The sequence below is a fragment of the Molothrus aeneus genome, chromosome 14 (assembly GCF_037042795.1).
Source record: "Molothrus aeneus isolate 106 chromosome 14, BPBGC_Maene_1.0, whole genome shotgun sequence".
NCBI classification, from domain to species: Eukaryota; Metazoa; Chordata; class Aves; order Passeriformes; family Icteridae; genus Molothrus; species Molothrus aeneus.
Window position 1 is genome coordinate 12,744,823 of NC_089659.1, and position 16,096 is coordinate 12,760,918.

Here is a 16,096-nt window from a genome sequence, read left to right on the forward strand (position 1 = left end):
CAGAAGCCCAAGCTGTTCAGCAAAGACCTAACTTGACCCAGTCTGGCAGCCAGCATTTCACAACCACTTTATGTCAGCAGTTTCAAGTACATAATAACCATGTTTTGTTCACTGCAACTTTCTCACTGTGAATGGCAAAATATCATTATCACCTGCAGGTTGAAGCCTGCCCTCTACCCCATTTAATAGGGAGCTGATTATGCTATTCCCCCCACTTTTCCCCTTCTAATAATTATGGGCTGTTGGCAGATGGCACAGGGAGCGTGTGGGAAGGCAGAGCAGGCTGTAGGGCCACTGCCCATGGCAGCTCCTGCTTTGTGGGGTGCTCCTGGGGACCCCAAATCCCCTGCTGCATCCTGCTCCCAGACAGCACCTAATGAGGCATGCCTGCCTCGGAGGTTAAACAGGAATGGCTGTGAAAACAGTCCCTGGCAGTCCCCTGGCAGGAAAGCAGAGGTTAGCAGAAAAGTTGCTAAGCCAGCAGCTCCAAAGAGAGCCGCCCTCACAGCCCACCCGGCTGGGCAGCAAAGCTGGGCTTAACCCCAGGAACCCAGCCCTGCCCAGAGCTTCGTGGGCAAGGTCCCCTCTGGGAAGAGTTCCCTCAGGAGAGCTGGGGCAGCTCAGCTGTGTTAACAGCATTGGCACCTGAGGATTTGCCCTGTGAGGTCCCAGTGCTGCGTCCTGGCAAAGCAGCAAGGCCAGCCTGTCCCTGTCAGCCTGTGAGGAACACCTCTGAGCTCCTGTGACATCCACACTCAGTGCCACACAGAGCCAGACCCCAGCCCTGCTGGCCTAAGGCACTGCTGGGGAGGCTCAGCCACAAGCTGAACACTCTGCAGAGTGCCACCTAATCCTGCTGCCACCTAATCCTGCTGCCACCTAACCCTGCTGCCACCTAATGCCCTGGCAGAGCTGCCACCAATGCCCTGGCAGCAGCAGGGCTGGTTCACAGGCCTAACCTGGCGTGGCATAATGGGCAGAGACAAGACACTGCTTGTCCCAGGAAGGATGTCAGGTCTGAGGCAGTGGCAAGGAAGCTTCCTCCCCAGCAGAAAGGATCTCATCCAGCTCTGCCATTTCCCCACTCAACAGTAACTTGCCCCATTACTGACTGGGAGAGAACAGCCAAGGAGACACAGCAAAGTGACCCTTCTTGCCAGCCACGAGCAATGCCAAAAGGAACTCCTCCAACCAGAGGGGACATCAGGTATGTGCCATATCACCCCCTGCCAGCACATCATGCTCAAGGGCACTCCATCAGCTCCATTTTCCTGGACCTCCACTGCCAAGGGCATGGATGCCCAGCAGAAGCATTCTTGTACTGCAGCCATGCATCCAGACATGAGGCAGGCACAAGCTGAGGCCTGGGAGGCTGCACCATGCACAACCACAGCAGCAGGCATCCAACAGGACTGGCCACGTGTGCCCTGAGGGCCTGGAGCTGTGCAGGGCTGGGGTGGCACTGGCTCTGCACACAGGGCTGCTGCAGATGGAGACACCCAGGATCTCTGTTTGAGGGTGCAGGGGAGGCTGAGCTGATTTGGAAACCGCCCACTGAGACAGCCCTGCTGGCACGTCTGCCACAAACCTGGTTGATGTGTTTCAGCTTGTCAATAATCTGGCTGATCACTGGCTCCAGACCTTTCACCTTCACCTCATGGTTGCCAGCCTGGGCTTTTGCTCCATTCCTTGTGATCTGGGGACTGTACCTGTGGGAATGAGAACACAGAAGACCACGATGTGATGGGCTAATAGAGAGGAGATCTTTAAAGCTCAGTACAGAGTAAGAAATCCCAAGACAGGCACCAGCCCTTTCCAAAACTGAGAGCACAGGACAGTTAATAATGACAAAGAAAGGACAGAAGATTCCCATAAACATTTTTGCTCTGACTTTGCAAGATGATGTAGCTGTATCACTTGAGGACAATGAAGTCCTTTCCAGTCCATTAGTAACCAAGGAAGATGTTAAACAGTATACAATAGAGATAAATATTTTCACATAACTTGCACCCAAGAGTCCTAAAAAAGCTGGCTCAGAAATTCTGGCTTGCTCATGTTTGTTTAAAATAAATCTTGGCAGACCACAGAGACTCCAGTACAAGAGCAGTAGTGTTGTGCCCACAGCCAAAAAAATGAGTGGGATGACCCAGTTAACTGCAAGCTGATTAGCATAACATCAACCCCCTTGCAAAATAATGACTATCACTGATGTGTGATTTCAGTAATAAAGAATTAAAGCATCAGAATATAATTAATGCTGTCAACATTGCTAATGGAAAATAGGTGTTGTCAAACAATCCTGATTTCAGTCTTTGATGAGATCCAGCCTTGGGGATCAAAGTAACTGCTCAGACAGAACGTACCCTGACTTGGGTACAGAGCTGGGCTCTGCACCACAGGCTATCCTGATTTACACAGGTACCATGAGAGCCAGCAAAGCCCCCACAGACCAGATTAAACTGCCAGGGCAGCTCTGCAGAGGAGGGCAGCCAAGCTGCACTCAGCTTTTTCATCAGCACTTAGGAAAGAAATATGCATCCACTTGCTGCAAGATTTATGGAATGACAAAGTTTACCAGAATGATTAAAGGGAGGGGATGAGGGACAGAACTGCTGCACACTTGCCTTTGGAGGAACACATCCCTGCACTCAGGACCTGGGTGACAGCTGATGATGCTCCAGCACAAGACAAGGACCAAACTCGAAGTCGGGTTTGGGCCAGAGCCATTGGCTGCCACCACTGCCTGCTGGCAGCCCCAGCAGTGGCACAGAGCACACCAGGGCCTTCTGCAGCTCTGCTGCCATTCATCAGAGCCCGGTGATGGGCTGTGCTGCTCTGCAAGCACTGAACAAGTCCTCATCTACCAGAGCTGGCAGCCAGAACAGGCACTACCAAACCCAGGCACAGCCTCTGAAAGTGAGATCACTGAGATAACACCAGCACCAGTCTGCTTTACTGTACCTCTGCTTTTCCAGTGCCATGGGTAAACATCATGAATTTTCCTTCCTGCATTCATCTCCTGTACGTCATGTTTTCACCCAGCTCCCAGCACCAGTCCTAGTGGCTGCCTCCCTGTCTGTCAGCTCCCTGCTCCCCTGCCCAGCTCATCTTCCATCCTCAGCTGCCAGGCAAGCTCAGGCAATCACAGTCAGCCCATTTCAAAAGGGTTTTGGGGAGAAACTGGGACTTTAGCAGGCTTTTAAAGAAGGAGAGGGAGACAGGAGGGACGGTGGGGCCAGCTCAGGGAGGATGCTTTGCTAGGGTGGAAAGCAAGAGGCATGTGGACATTTGGCCACAAGAGCTATATCAGGGCACACTGAGGGGCTTGGATTAAACTCTGCTTAAACTCCAGAGGATGAGATCTACTCAGACACATGAGGATGCAAAGGCAACCCCAGATCTATACTGGTGCAGTAGCAATCTGCCCTGACCTGAAATACATAGTGCAGTTACAGAACAGAGGCAGATTTCCACTCTAAGGCCATCTCAGAACAGGAGTTCCATGTACAGGAGCTCTCTGCACCTCCAGCTGGTCCCCAACACAAGGCATTCTCCACATGCATCCCCATTAATGGCTGGCAACCCTGCCAGATGCTGCACTGAAGAGATGACACAGGAACAAGGACGGGAGAAAGGAGGTGTTTGTGCCTACAGCGCAGGAACACACGCCTGTGTAAATTCCTTTTCCAGGCAACAGCAGCATTTCCAGGTACAGGCATCACAGATTCATCAGCCTGGCTCTCCCAAGCCCCAGCTGCCTGCAGAGCCATCCCACCCCTGCACTTCAGCACCAGCACAGCTCCAGCTCTGACCTCACACCCTGTCCCTGGGGCCTCAGCATTTTGCAAAACACCCTTTTCTAAATAGTTACCTTATCCTGGGAAGCACAAAACACGGCTGTACCTGAGAAACAATGGCTCCCAGGTCAGAAAAGCCCTCTCAGGTGCAGCTGGAGGGTGGGTGCAGGGTGAGTGATGGGGAGCAGGGGGCCGGGCTGGGGCCAGGCTGCAGCTGCCCCTCTGGCACAGCCCTGCAGGCTCCCAGCACCATCTCGTGGGAAGAGGCTGCTGCCGCAGGCACAGCCCTGCCCGGCCGCTGAAACTCGGGCTGAGCTTTTCTCCATTAACCCTGCTGCTCATTTGTCACACAGCCACTTAATGCCACCGTGCCGACCTGGCAAACACATCTGGAGACTGCATGGAAACATCCACAGCACGCCTGAGTTTAAAGATGACAAAGAAATTCCAATCTTTGGTGTCAGTGTAAATTTAATTCAAAACACTGGTGGAACTCAGAAGTACGTTGCTGAAAGGTCTCCTGTGGTTTCAGAGATTTAATCAGGAAACTCACACAGGTTTTAGCAAGAGCAGAACCAAGCCCACTCGGTGCATCCCTAAATTAATACAATCTCTCTCCTAAACAGTTTTATACAAACAAACACAATAGCTTGGGTTTGAGTGGGCGAAATCCCTTATGAAATCCAGGCAGCAGCTGCCAGAGAGGATTTCTGTAGCCTACACAAAGTAGTACAGGAGGGAGGAACACAGTACTACAGCAATACTATACTATAACTCCATGTCCAGAGACTGAAACTGCTCTCCAGAAGGTTCTGCTGGGCTTGTGAGGACCTCAGATCAGCCTTCTCAGGGGAAAAAGTCTGCTAGAGAAGGAAGCAAACCTGAAAGCATTAGCAGGGGGATTTCTCCCTAAAACAGTGATGCTGGAGAAATGGAGTGTCACCTCCTGGTGCTTCCCACCTGGCCAGATCCAAGGGAATGTACCCAACCCAAAATGAACCATTTGCACCATTACACAAGCCATTTGAAGCAGCAAGGCAATGGGCCCAGAGCTGCATATTTTTGAGCATGAACTGCAAAAAAGGAGATGCATGGGGACCTGCTACATCCCACCAGGCAGAGCCATGGTCCTGTGTGACTGGGATGCTTTGGGGGGCACTTCCTCCCAGCTGATGTGCTCAGGCACAAGGGGGACACCAGATCCCCCCAGCTGTGCCACTCTCTGCCCAGCACCAGCCTGGAGTGGCCACATTCAGTGGGATGCAGGCAACCAAAGGGTTAAAAGCTTTGAAATGTAGCTTCAGTGAGCGACCTGCATTCCTGAAATGCCAGAGAAGCTGGAAAAGGCAGCTGGCACCCCTCCCTGCAGCCCAGGCCAAGCAGCCTGGCCTTAATATGGCAGAGAGATGCCTTTGCAGACCCCAACAAGCTGGGGGTCCCAGGACAGCACCCTCACAGGCCCCTCTGCATCCCCCCCAAACTGAAGGGCTGGTGGGCTCACAGGCAAAAAAGCCAAAGCACCCCCTTCCTCCTATATTCTCCAATCAGTGCAGAAAAAAGAGAAATCTCTGAGCCATCTCGAGCTGTTTCCAGCCGATGCCAATAAACCAGCCCCTTCTGCAGGGACACTTGTGCCACTCCATGAAACCCTCTCGTGCCTCTGCCACGGGGATTGATACCAGCATGGAACAGCAAATATGCACAGAGGATAAAGCCCCCAGCCCGGTCCCTGGGGGTCTCTGTGCTGAAGGGGTATCAGTGTTGAAACATGAGCGTGGTCTGGCTCACACTTCATAGGCAAAGCCCAAAATACTTTTCTCTTTGACGTGTCTCAACGTCAGTCAGCAGCATCTCCTTGCCTGGGCTCCCTGGGTATGGGCTCTTGCTTGGGATGTGGTATTTTCCAAACACAAATGTCACATTGTTAAATGTGCTGATAAACAGCCCCCATTAAAATGACTTTAAAGACAACCAGCTTATGAAAAATCCAATAATCTGAAGTTTTCTGTGGGGAGAGTACAAATGCAGACCCTTCCTGCTTCTTCTCACCCACCAGACATACATGCCCAAGTATGCTGTCAAATTGAGGGATTTCCCTCTCCTTTCCTCACCACCATCCACAAATGTCTCCTGTGAATGTTTGGTCTTTCCAGCCCAAATGCAGCTCATTCCAAGCTTTCATTTCAGAGCAAAGAAGCCAAGATGACAAATGTTATTTAAATACATGGCAATGAGTGTGAGATGTGTGTTCATCCTACTCAGCTCTGCTAGGCTTTGAGGTGAGTTACTGCAATGCCTGACAAGTGATTTAAAGAAAGTAATCCTGAAAGTCAAACATAAAGAATTACACCTTTTAGAAAAAGGAAAGTATGTCATTCAAATAACAATTAATTCATGCCTGCCTCCCAGCTGCAAATTATTAATTCAAATGTATCTCCAGTTTAAATAGCACAGTATCCCTCACAGGCTCTCCCTCTGCTATCTGTGTTCACTGAATTACACCTGTCAGAGAGAGTGGGTGGGGGACAAACACAACACAGACACAACACAACACAGAGGTTTCACTGCACAAGAGCTGGTAACTGAGTTTGAGAGCAACATTCCCCCAGACCCCCAAAGCTGCTCTGCATTTCAAGATGTGACTTACTACAGATCACGTGGACTGCTGACATCGAGTCCTTACCACAGAGGAGGCAAAAGAAATGAAAAAGGGGAGAAAGGGAAGAAAAGTTCTGCCACCCCCCCTTTACATGAACCCAGCCCTTACCTCCAGCTGGTTCTCATGGGTCAGTAAAGGTGGTAGAGTGGTGAAGCCACTGAACATTTTACTCTCTGACCCTGCTAGCTTCTGGTTTAGTGAGACAACCTCAGCATCCCATCAGCAGTGGGGGCCGAAAGATTTGAAAATCTGTTTCCAACCCACTCATCCTGCCCTGCAGTCAGGGTGTGACTCCTGGATGTGCCCACAAGCCTCCAAGAAGAGGTGACATTTCTTTCCCTGACAGTTTCCTCTCTGAAGACAGATGGTCCAGAGACATCTGGTCAGTCCCACCCCATCCCAGACATGGCTGGTGTGGGGTGCAGCTCCTCCCCAGCTCCTCTCTTCCATATGGGGTGTGTGCCCCCACTATCCCATGGCCATAAGCAGGCGTCTGTTTCATGGGAGTGCAAGAAGCAGGGGAGAGGTGGGGTGTATGGCTCTCAGGTGCCTTCCTGGCTTTGTTTGCTTGCTTGCAGAGAGTCCTTGCAGTCCCTGCAGAGCTCGTGATGCCGCAGCCAATTTACACCAGCAGCAACTCCAAACAAGCTGCTTCAAAAGCAGCCAGGAGGATCCAACACTCTCAGTGGGGAGTGTTCTCACCTAACTAAAAAGGAACCATTTTCTGCTGGATTTCCAAATATCAACACCTGGAAGCCTCCGAGAGCCCCCTCAGATCCTGCTGTGTCAGTTCCCTGCCAAGAGAAGTTCTGCTCCTTCCCAACTGCCCCCACAAAGCTCTACAGCACTGAGGGTGCTGCAGATGATGCCTTGGTCATACACCTGAGGTCTCAGGTAATCACCTGGCCCTGGAGATGGGACTTCAGAAGGAACAGCAAAAACTGTAATATTCATAACAAAACAATGGGAGTTGATAGCCTGAAGTCTCCCTCTATTCTTATTTCAGTTCAAGACAAATAGATTATGGAAAAATGGTCTAAACCTGAGACCAAGCAGCAGGATAGAGGAAGATTCATTATCTTCTTTTCTCAAATACTCTGGAAACGATCAGGGCCACTCAATAACCCGCTGAATTTGCCTACTATCCTTTCATTATAGCTTATACTTGCTACAAAGCTGTGTTTTATAGGCTTGAAAAGTTATACAGCCTCCTCTTTGGGGATTCCATTGGATCAGATATTTTGCAGCATTGCCAGAAATAACCAAACCCTTCATGAACTAAAGGGTTATTGCTGGCATGGAATTTCCTTTGTTCCAATTACAGAATCTCATTTTTCTGCCTTGCTTCCAATTGTGCTTTCATTGTTTATGATTTGTATGATTAAAACAAACCACAGTACGCTGGCAACAGCAGGGAAACATGAGACTTCTAGTTTGAAGAAGAGAATCTGGCAAGGTGCTAAAAATATATTAATTTTGAATTGGTACAAAGAAAACAAGAGTTATTCTGGTGATTTAGATTAATGTACACATTTGTCTTGAGAAATTTGGAGATGGCAGTATCTAACAGTAAGGCTTAATGTGCTTACAAGTTTTGCAGTGGGCAGATGTTGCTGTCAGTCTATTCAGAACAGCTTCAAAAGAATATACTCATGTAAGCAGATTACTAAACTCTGAGAATCTAGATTTAATAGGCTTTCAGTATTAAATGCTGCAAAACCCTGATACTATATATAAAGTTCAAATCACCTTTCAGATTCCAGCACTGAGCTCCCATTGAAACTGAGGTGAGTTTGGTATCTCAACACCTACTTGACTTAAGCTGAAGGCTTTAAATGAGCTAATTACCCAGTCAGGACTTGGTGATAAGAATCAACCTCTGTTTTTTTTCCTGCTTGGGATGGAGATAAGGATAGGAGAGGTGGGACAACATTTCACCACCTAACAGCACCAGCAGGAGGTCTGTGAGAGGATGGGGCATGAAGACAGAGGAAAGGAAGAGAATCACAGGTTTAAGCTGTTGCAAACCCACCATGCCTACATGTCTGTCTCAGGAAATGCCTGGAACTGAGCCCAGGAAAGCTGCAAAGAGGTGCACAGGGATGCACAGAGACAGATCCAGCAGGTCTGGTCTCCAGCTACCACAAACACCAAGCACTGTGACCCTCAACAAGCTCTTTGCAAGTGGTGAAATGTGCCACTTGTGGCTTTTGCTATAAACCTTTGTGGTGTCCCATAAAAGCACAGTGTGTTTTTACACACTCTGAAAAGTGTGAAAAGCAGGAATGTGCTGCCTTTTATTTTTTCTTCCCACTTTGGCTTATGTTCTTCAACCATGCAAAAGCACAGCAAAAGGCACAAGGCACTGCTCTGCATTACAGAAAAATCAACCTTTCCTGTGTGGTTACCACGGTTTGCAAGCAGTCATTTCAAGGCACTATGTCCCTAAATCCACAATAGGGATGGCAATCAAACTATTAACCCACAGATCAAACCTTGGCAAGGAATTCTTGCCATTAGATGGTCCAACGTGGAGAACCAAATGATCAAAAAGCATCACAAAGTAAGATTCAGTTAAAAAACCCTGAGAGATTAAAAGCAAGATAAAATACTCCAGCCTGCTGCTTTGCACTGGAGCCCCAAACTGAGAGGGGCTTAAGAGCAAGGAGGAAACAGAGGATGGTTCAAGGCTCAAACTGGGAAGTGAGACCCAGTAGAAACACATTGAGCACATCCAGTCCATGGGGAGGAGAGAAACTCCCATTGCCTGTGGGTAAAAAAGCACTGGGATAAACAGGACAGAGTAAATACGAAGCCAGAAAAACCACAGGAGGAAAACAACTGCAGAGTGCAGAAGGGACTGGTTCCATCAAATAACAGGACACACATTGCTGGTATTATCCAGTCCTTGGGTGCACTGGCAAGGGCTGTGAAGTTGCTATTCCAGGCTTGATTTAACATGTTATAGGAAAAGGGCTTAGAATAACTAACAAATTCTGTCATGACAGGGAGGTCTGGAAATGGATAAATTAGTAGGGCTCTATTTTAACTTCATGAACACTCAGGTACTACATTAGAAATCCAAGAAGCAAGTAGCCACAATCCCTACAAGAACACAATCAAATATTCTGGACATGCTCATACAGATGCTCACTTACAGACCCAACAATGGTCAAACAGCTTTACCCACTGCCCACACAGCACCAGACATGGAAACACATGGAAGCATAGAATCCAGCCAACCACTTCTCTGCCCTGGTTTTCATCTGACCAGCAGATTCAGCAGGAGCTTTCTAGTTTATCCAGGAACCCAGGGATTGCTCATGCCCTGCTGTGCTGTCCCTGCAACAGAGACCAGGGCTGAAGTCTCTCATGAGGACCAGGGCTTGTGACTGTGAGGCTGCTCCTGTCTGTCTATAAAGGGTCTCATCCACCCAGTCTTCCAGGTCTCTGCCCTCCCTTTAATCCTGACCCCAAAGCCCTTGGTCAGCTCCTCATCCGTCCCCAGGCAGAACTCCAGGCACTCCAGCTGGACACAGACACCCCATCCTTGGCTGCCCTGCTTGTCTTTTCACAGAGCCTGTGCCCTTCCATGCCAACACTCCAGCCACAGGAACCACCCCTCCATGTCTCCTCCATCCTTCTTCCTGGCAGCCACCACATATATGGGACAAGCACCAGGACAGCACTCTGAAATTAATACCAGGTATTCAAACCACACCAAATTTCTTGCAAAAAGTGGCAAGATGGAGTGTGATCACCAACAGACACACACCAGTCCAGCAGGAGAAGAGAATTCCTCCAGCACACAGCACACATTCTCAGAATAGCTCCAGTAAGAGCTGCTACACCACGAACAGATGCTTGGCTCCCTCTTGGGGAAAACACTGAAATAAAGGAACTGGCAGCTTGGGGTACTCCAGCACTGTTACCTCACATGCTCCTGATTTTCAGGAATCTTCCCAGACACTCTGAGAGAGATGCCAAGCTGGGAAATCAAAGCACACAAAGCAGCCAGTAGACATCATTTTAACTGCATTTTAACTACATCTTTCTATTTGAAACATTCTGCAAGTGGGTCCTGGGAGAAGAGCACCCTTGACCATTATCTCAGCTCAGCTTTATTTAGCTGAGGTCTCCCTGCTCACAGCAAAAATCTCTAATATCTGTAAGGAAACTGTTTCTAATATTTCATAGGAGCTGGCAGAGGTGGTGACAGCTGTGCAACCCATCAGAGGGGGCAAGGAGAGGAGTGGAAAGGCACAGTAGAGGATTTATTCCTTAACTCAGCAGCCAGGGGCTGAAATCTTGGTGCCCCCTCCATGCACACAGACTTTATCCTCTCCCTGCCTTGCCCCCTGCATGCCATGGCACCTCCAGGATGTGCCATACTGTGCCCACAATGATCCCCTGGTGTTCTTAGCAGAAAGCTGAAGGCCATCTATCACCCGAAGTCATGCTGGATCTGCAAATAGCTCTGAACTTACATTTGCAGGAGGATCTGGACTCAACACCCTTCCACTGCCACCACCTCCCCCAGCTGTGACATCAGCAGGATCCAGACCACAGGATCCAGACCAAGGCCACTGGCTCCGACCCCAGTGAATTGTTGTAAGCCAAGACCTCACCCCAGCTCCCTCTCTCCAGAGCTGCAGTGTTTATAGCCCTGCTTTAGAAGTTTTAATTAACAATCCGTGAGATAATACTGAAATAATCTTTTTCTTTCTAATTGAATGTCTCAGGCATGGAAACACAAGATTTTCCAGAAATAAGTACCAACAGAGGACACATTTCTCCTTAGGCAACCTAAGTACATTTTACTAAGCCTGTGATCTTAGATGTTGAGTCTTTTTTTTTTCAAAAGAGAGTTTGATGCTATTTTGGTCTATTCAGTGTTTCGGGTCAGTATTGCAAGTACAGGCTAATTACCACCTGAAGTTACTGATCAAGAAGTCATAATTAATATCTCAACATTTCACCACTTCCTGATCTTATTTCTATTTCTTCCCTTATGCAAACTACTTAATAGCAAAGAACGCTTTGCAAAGTAGACTGATTAGAGGAGATTTATGTAAAATTATAAAAAAACATTTCCAAGTTCTATTTCCACATTATTTAACATTCCCAAGGGGCATTTTTTACAAGAAAAATCTCCATTTCTATTAACACTTCCTTCCTCTTTATGGTATGAATCCTGCATTGCCTGCCCCTGTTAACCTCAATTATCACCAGTATATCCTCTGAAATGGTGAGTGGGGCAGGGCAAAGCAGCCACAGCACAAGCTGGACCTTGGTGGGAATGGCTCCATGCAGAGAGGACAGCCAGGACTCGGTCAGAGGGCAGCAGTGGCACCATCAGAGTTCAGTGGTTCTCACCTCCTCCAGCTGAGAGCCACAGCAAGGAGAAATCCAACAAGGGAGCCTTCCTTGACCCTGCCTGGGTGGGGCAGGGGATGCTGTCCTGCTATCAGGGCACCAAGCCTGGCTGGAGACATCCCCAGCCCCTGTAGTGCATGGGGACAATGCCCTTGCTGGTGCTCCAGAGGAGTGTGGGCACTCTCCCATGGGAGCAGGGTCCAGCTGCTGCTGCTCTCCTGGCTCACCCTGACCAAACCCCACCATGGATGCAGAGTTCTCACCATGCAGAAATTTCAGTGGAGGGCAGCACACAACCACTGCACTGTGTCTGTGCAGACCTGAACATCCCTCTGAGCTGCAGCACAGCTGGACTCTGACCCTGAGGGAGCAAATCATGCCCTGTTCAGACTGCTCCTGTGCTTGGTTAGCAGAAGATGAGCAGGATGGAGGAGAAGGAGGGCAAAGGAGGAGAGGGAGGGCAAGGGAGATGTGATTCACCTCTCCACGACTTCTTGTCCATTCCAGCAAAGGGTGTCATTCTGAACAGCAGAGCTGTGGCTGCAGATGTACTCTGGCAAGCTGCTGTAAAAACTGCTGTGGGACTTCAGCTTTGCAATCAGTTCCCTGGAAGAAAGGGACAGAAAAGGGTGCTCAGTTAAAAGAAGAAGAGAAGATGAGGTTGGTGCATTTTAACCAGTGAATGCAGCCCCACAAACACAACATTAAAGCAGCTAGGTGCAGACAAACCACGAAGCAGCAGTTTTATTTCCGAACCAAAGCAGCTTTTTCTATTTTTCTTTGATGTTATTCAGTCAAAGGCTGAGCCCACGTTTCCCAGGGCAAAACTGCTGGTGATGGGGAGGGATGTGGGGGCAGCAGAAGCTCAGCCCAACTTTGCACCAGGCAAAAGTCAGGCACAGTCTCTGCACTCTCACAGCACCCAAGGAAAGGTGCCACTGGCTCAGGCCACACATCCATGGGGTACATTTGAGCAGCAAGGGCTCAGTGTCCCCTCTGCTTTGCAGAAGGCAACAGAGGCCCTTCAGGGGCTTCTTCTGGCTGACACTGGCCATCCAGCATTGCTGCAGGGGCAGGTGGCATTTTTGGTGGCAGACCAGAGCTGACATTCTCAGCACAGACCTGGACACATGGCTAAGGCTGCATTTCATGCTGCACCATCAAAAGGACACGATTTCAAGGGATGCACTGGGCTGGCCATGGGGTCACAGTCTGCATTCAAAGGGGCAGGGGACATCATCAAAATGGCTCTGCTGCAGGAAGGCAGGAGGAGCTGCAGGAGCAGTGCTTGCACCAACAGAGGGAATGTGAATCAGACTGCATCCCAAGCCTGTGCCCTCCCTTCCCAGCAAGAAGGATCTCCAGCTGGTCACCTGCAGGGGTCCAGAGGGCAGAATACAGGCTGACCATGAGATCCCTGATGCTTCCAGAGAGGTGACAGAGGCTCTGGAGTGGGATGTGACATCCCCCCAGCCCAGGTCTGATCCCTCAGGGACACTCAGCAGCTGTCACCAGGAAATAGTAGCAGATATAATTAGGTAAATAGCACCAAAAGTAAGATAACATGAATATCAGGGACTGGAGGCAGTAAGGCTTGACTTCACAGTTGTCTTGTTTGGTTTCAGCACATTTCCCCCTTTGGCAAGGGGGTATTGCTCACTCCTTGCTCCCTGGGAGGAATGATGAGGAATTAGCACCTGGGGCAGGGAGCACTCTGTACATCCCCCGGGTGCTGCACAGGGGGTTATCCATGCCCTGCCAGCTCTGGGGAGCTGCCCTGCAGCCCAAGGCGGTTTGGTGGGCAGGGGGTGTGGATGCTTTGGATGCCGTGGATTCCCTCTCCAGGCAGAGCCCGCGACAGCCAGCTGGGGGCAGGCGACACCAGCAGAAGGAAGGCTCTGGGCTGTGCTCTGGGCTGTGCTCTGGGCTGTGCTCTGCGCTGCCTTCCGCTGCCTCGGAGCCCGTTCCTGCTGCGGCGGGGCCGGCACAGCCCGCAGGGACAGCCGGGCAGCAAGGGGGTCCCTGCTGCTGTCCACCCACCATCCCATGCACCGACGCATCTGTCACTGCCCAGGCTAATGAACGGGTCTGTCTGATGAGCCAAAGCCCCTCCAAAGGGTGGGAATTCAGCCTACAGCCCCTGCACAACCCAAGGGATGCTTCAGGCAGTCACCTCCTACATCCATCTCCCGCACTAACAGCGGGCAGAGGTCCAACCTACACCACCTGGAAAGCCAAAATGAGGTGGGACCTGGATCATCAGTTATGGCAAACCCCAAGCAGAAGCCTCACTGCCCATGGCACTCAGCTCCTCACACCGTAGGCACAGCCCTGTGCCACAAAGCCCAGCAGAGCTGGGAGAGCAGGCAGAAGGAAACGCTCCTGGGGAGCAGAGCTCCCTGCAGGGCAGGGAGGAACCCCTCCATATCTGCAGCTATGAACCCATGTAATTCATCTCAGCAGATTTCATGAGCCTTCAGAGTCTTCAAAGGACATCTCTGTCAGAGCTGGGCTGTGTAACCTCGACGTGTTGAGACAAGGGAGGAATGCAAGCCCTGGTGCTGTATCTCATGGGAACAGTGTCAAGAATGTGGCCCTGTTAGTCTTCAGAGAGAAATCCACCCAACTTAGTCTATTGCCCGCTTCAAAAATTGCCCAGCTTGCTTGTTTCACTTCCACAGGGATTTTTCTTTTATTCAAGAGAGAAGGAAAGGCACTGTGTATCCCTGGGTGTGTTTTCAGATCCAGAGGGGAGATGCTGCTCCCTGACACATCCCTGTGAGACCACTTAATTACAGCTTTTACTTACACAGGGAAGGAAGCACAGGGTGCAGTGCCAGCAGTGGAGGCACCTGCTTCCTTTGAAAATATTCAGTGAAAGGCTGTTAACATCTCTGAACTACCACAAAACACTACACAAAAAGCATGAAATGCATTCCTCTTACCTACACATGGTGTAACACATAACAATTCAGGCTGGAGTGACCATTTCTATCTATAACTACATCTGTGAGTATTTCAGACACTATAACAGAGCCCAAGAAACCCAGACAAGGCATTTGGTGTATTAACCTGGGTGCACTAGGTGAGAAAACCCACGTGGACACCTCATTGCACTTCAGAGCCCGCCACAGAGCAGCTCTGATGCTCAGAGCCAGATTTATGAGTAAGAGAAATAAGGATCTTTTCCATCTGCTTCCACAGGGCCATTCCATCTGGTGGCTGCTCCTGCAGCCCATCTAGCAGGCACCACACTCAGCCTGAGCTTTCTCACCTCCTCCTGCTCGACAAAGTTTCCTCTTGCTCCACGTGAGTCACTTTCAGGACTTTCCTGTCAATGAAAAGGTCTTCTGGATAATGAGCTGATCGAGTCTGCCTCTGCTGAGCGTGGCCACACATCCTGCTGATCTGGAAACACAAACACAGCAGTGAGAGGAGTGCTGGGGCTGCAGGCATCAGCTGAGATGCACACTGGCACCTGCACATGAGCTGCTGTCCTCCTGTCATCCCCATCTTGCTCATAGCTCAGCAAGCACCTGAAAGCAAAATTCTGTCCTAAGGTTACAACCTGGCTTTTGTATAAATGCAGGAAGGTTCAGGCAAAATGTTGGGGCACTGAAGTGCCCCTTTGGCTATCAAAACCCCTGAGCTACAGGTGTGACAGGCAAATCTTCCTTGTCAAGTTAAACTTAGGCTGGCAGGAGGGGGCCTCAGATGTTCCCTGCTGCTTCTGCACTCTAGCTCTCTAGTCAGACTTTTAGGAAACACCTCACCTCTGAAGGAAAATCCCTGGTTCTGCACCTTGAGGTAGCCCAGCATCTGCACAGACTGCACTGCAGGTGCCCAGGGATGAGCATCATACACATCACTACTAATTAAAAAACCCAGGGCCCAAAATACAGCAAGCACTGGGGCCACAGCCCAGCCATGTTGTGGGAGGCCCTGATTAACAGGGCTCTGCTAATGGCACAAATTAGCTCATTAGCATACAGATTATTTGGGAACTGCCTGCAGCGTCGAGGGAAGGAATCCAAAGCACCTCATTCAAGCTCTCTTGCATGGCCACTGTCCCAAGACTCACCCAGCAGTGGCCACTATGCAGTCCCTGCTGTGGGTGGGTTTGCCACCATTTCCTTCTCTGGGACACTGCCAAGGCACATCTGTCCCCCCGTGGCACCACTGCCACTGTCTAAGTCTCCTTTTGATCCACCCCGTGCTGCTCTTGCAGGACTCACCCATCCTGGCCTGTGAAGGGAGCTTGGCT

General features: G+C 50.1%; 1 protein-coding gene across 1 annotated transcript in view; it reads right to left on the bottom strand.

Moving 5' to 3' along the window:
- GPC3 (glypican 3) overlaps positions 1-16,096 on the bottom strand; it is a 141,991-nt gene that overhangs the window by 40,709 nt on the left and 85,186 nt on the right. Inside the window, exons 4-6 of the mRNA XM_066559389.1 lie at positions 15,107-15,240; positions 12,313-12,438; positions 1,589-1,709 (exon numbers count right to left, since the gene is read on the bottom strand). Of these exons, the coding sequence (XP_066415486.1) occupies positions 1,589-1,709; positions 12,313-12,438; positions 15,107-15,240 (381 nt within the window). The remainder of the gene's footprint in view (positions 1-1,588; positions 1,710-12,312; positions 12,439-15,106; positions 15,241-16,096) is intronic.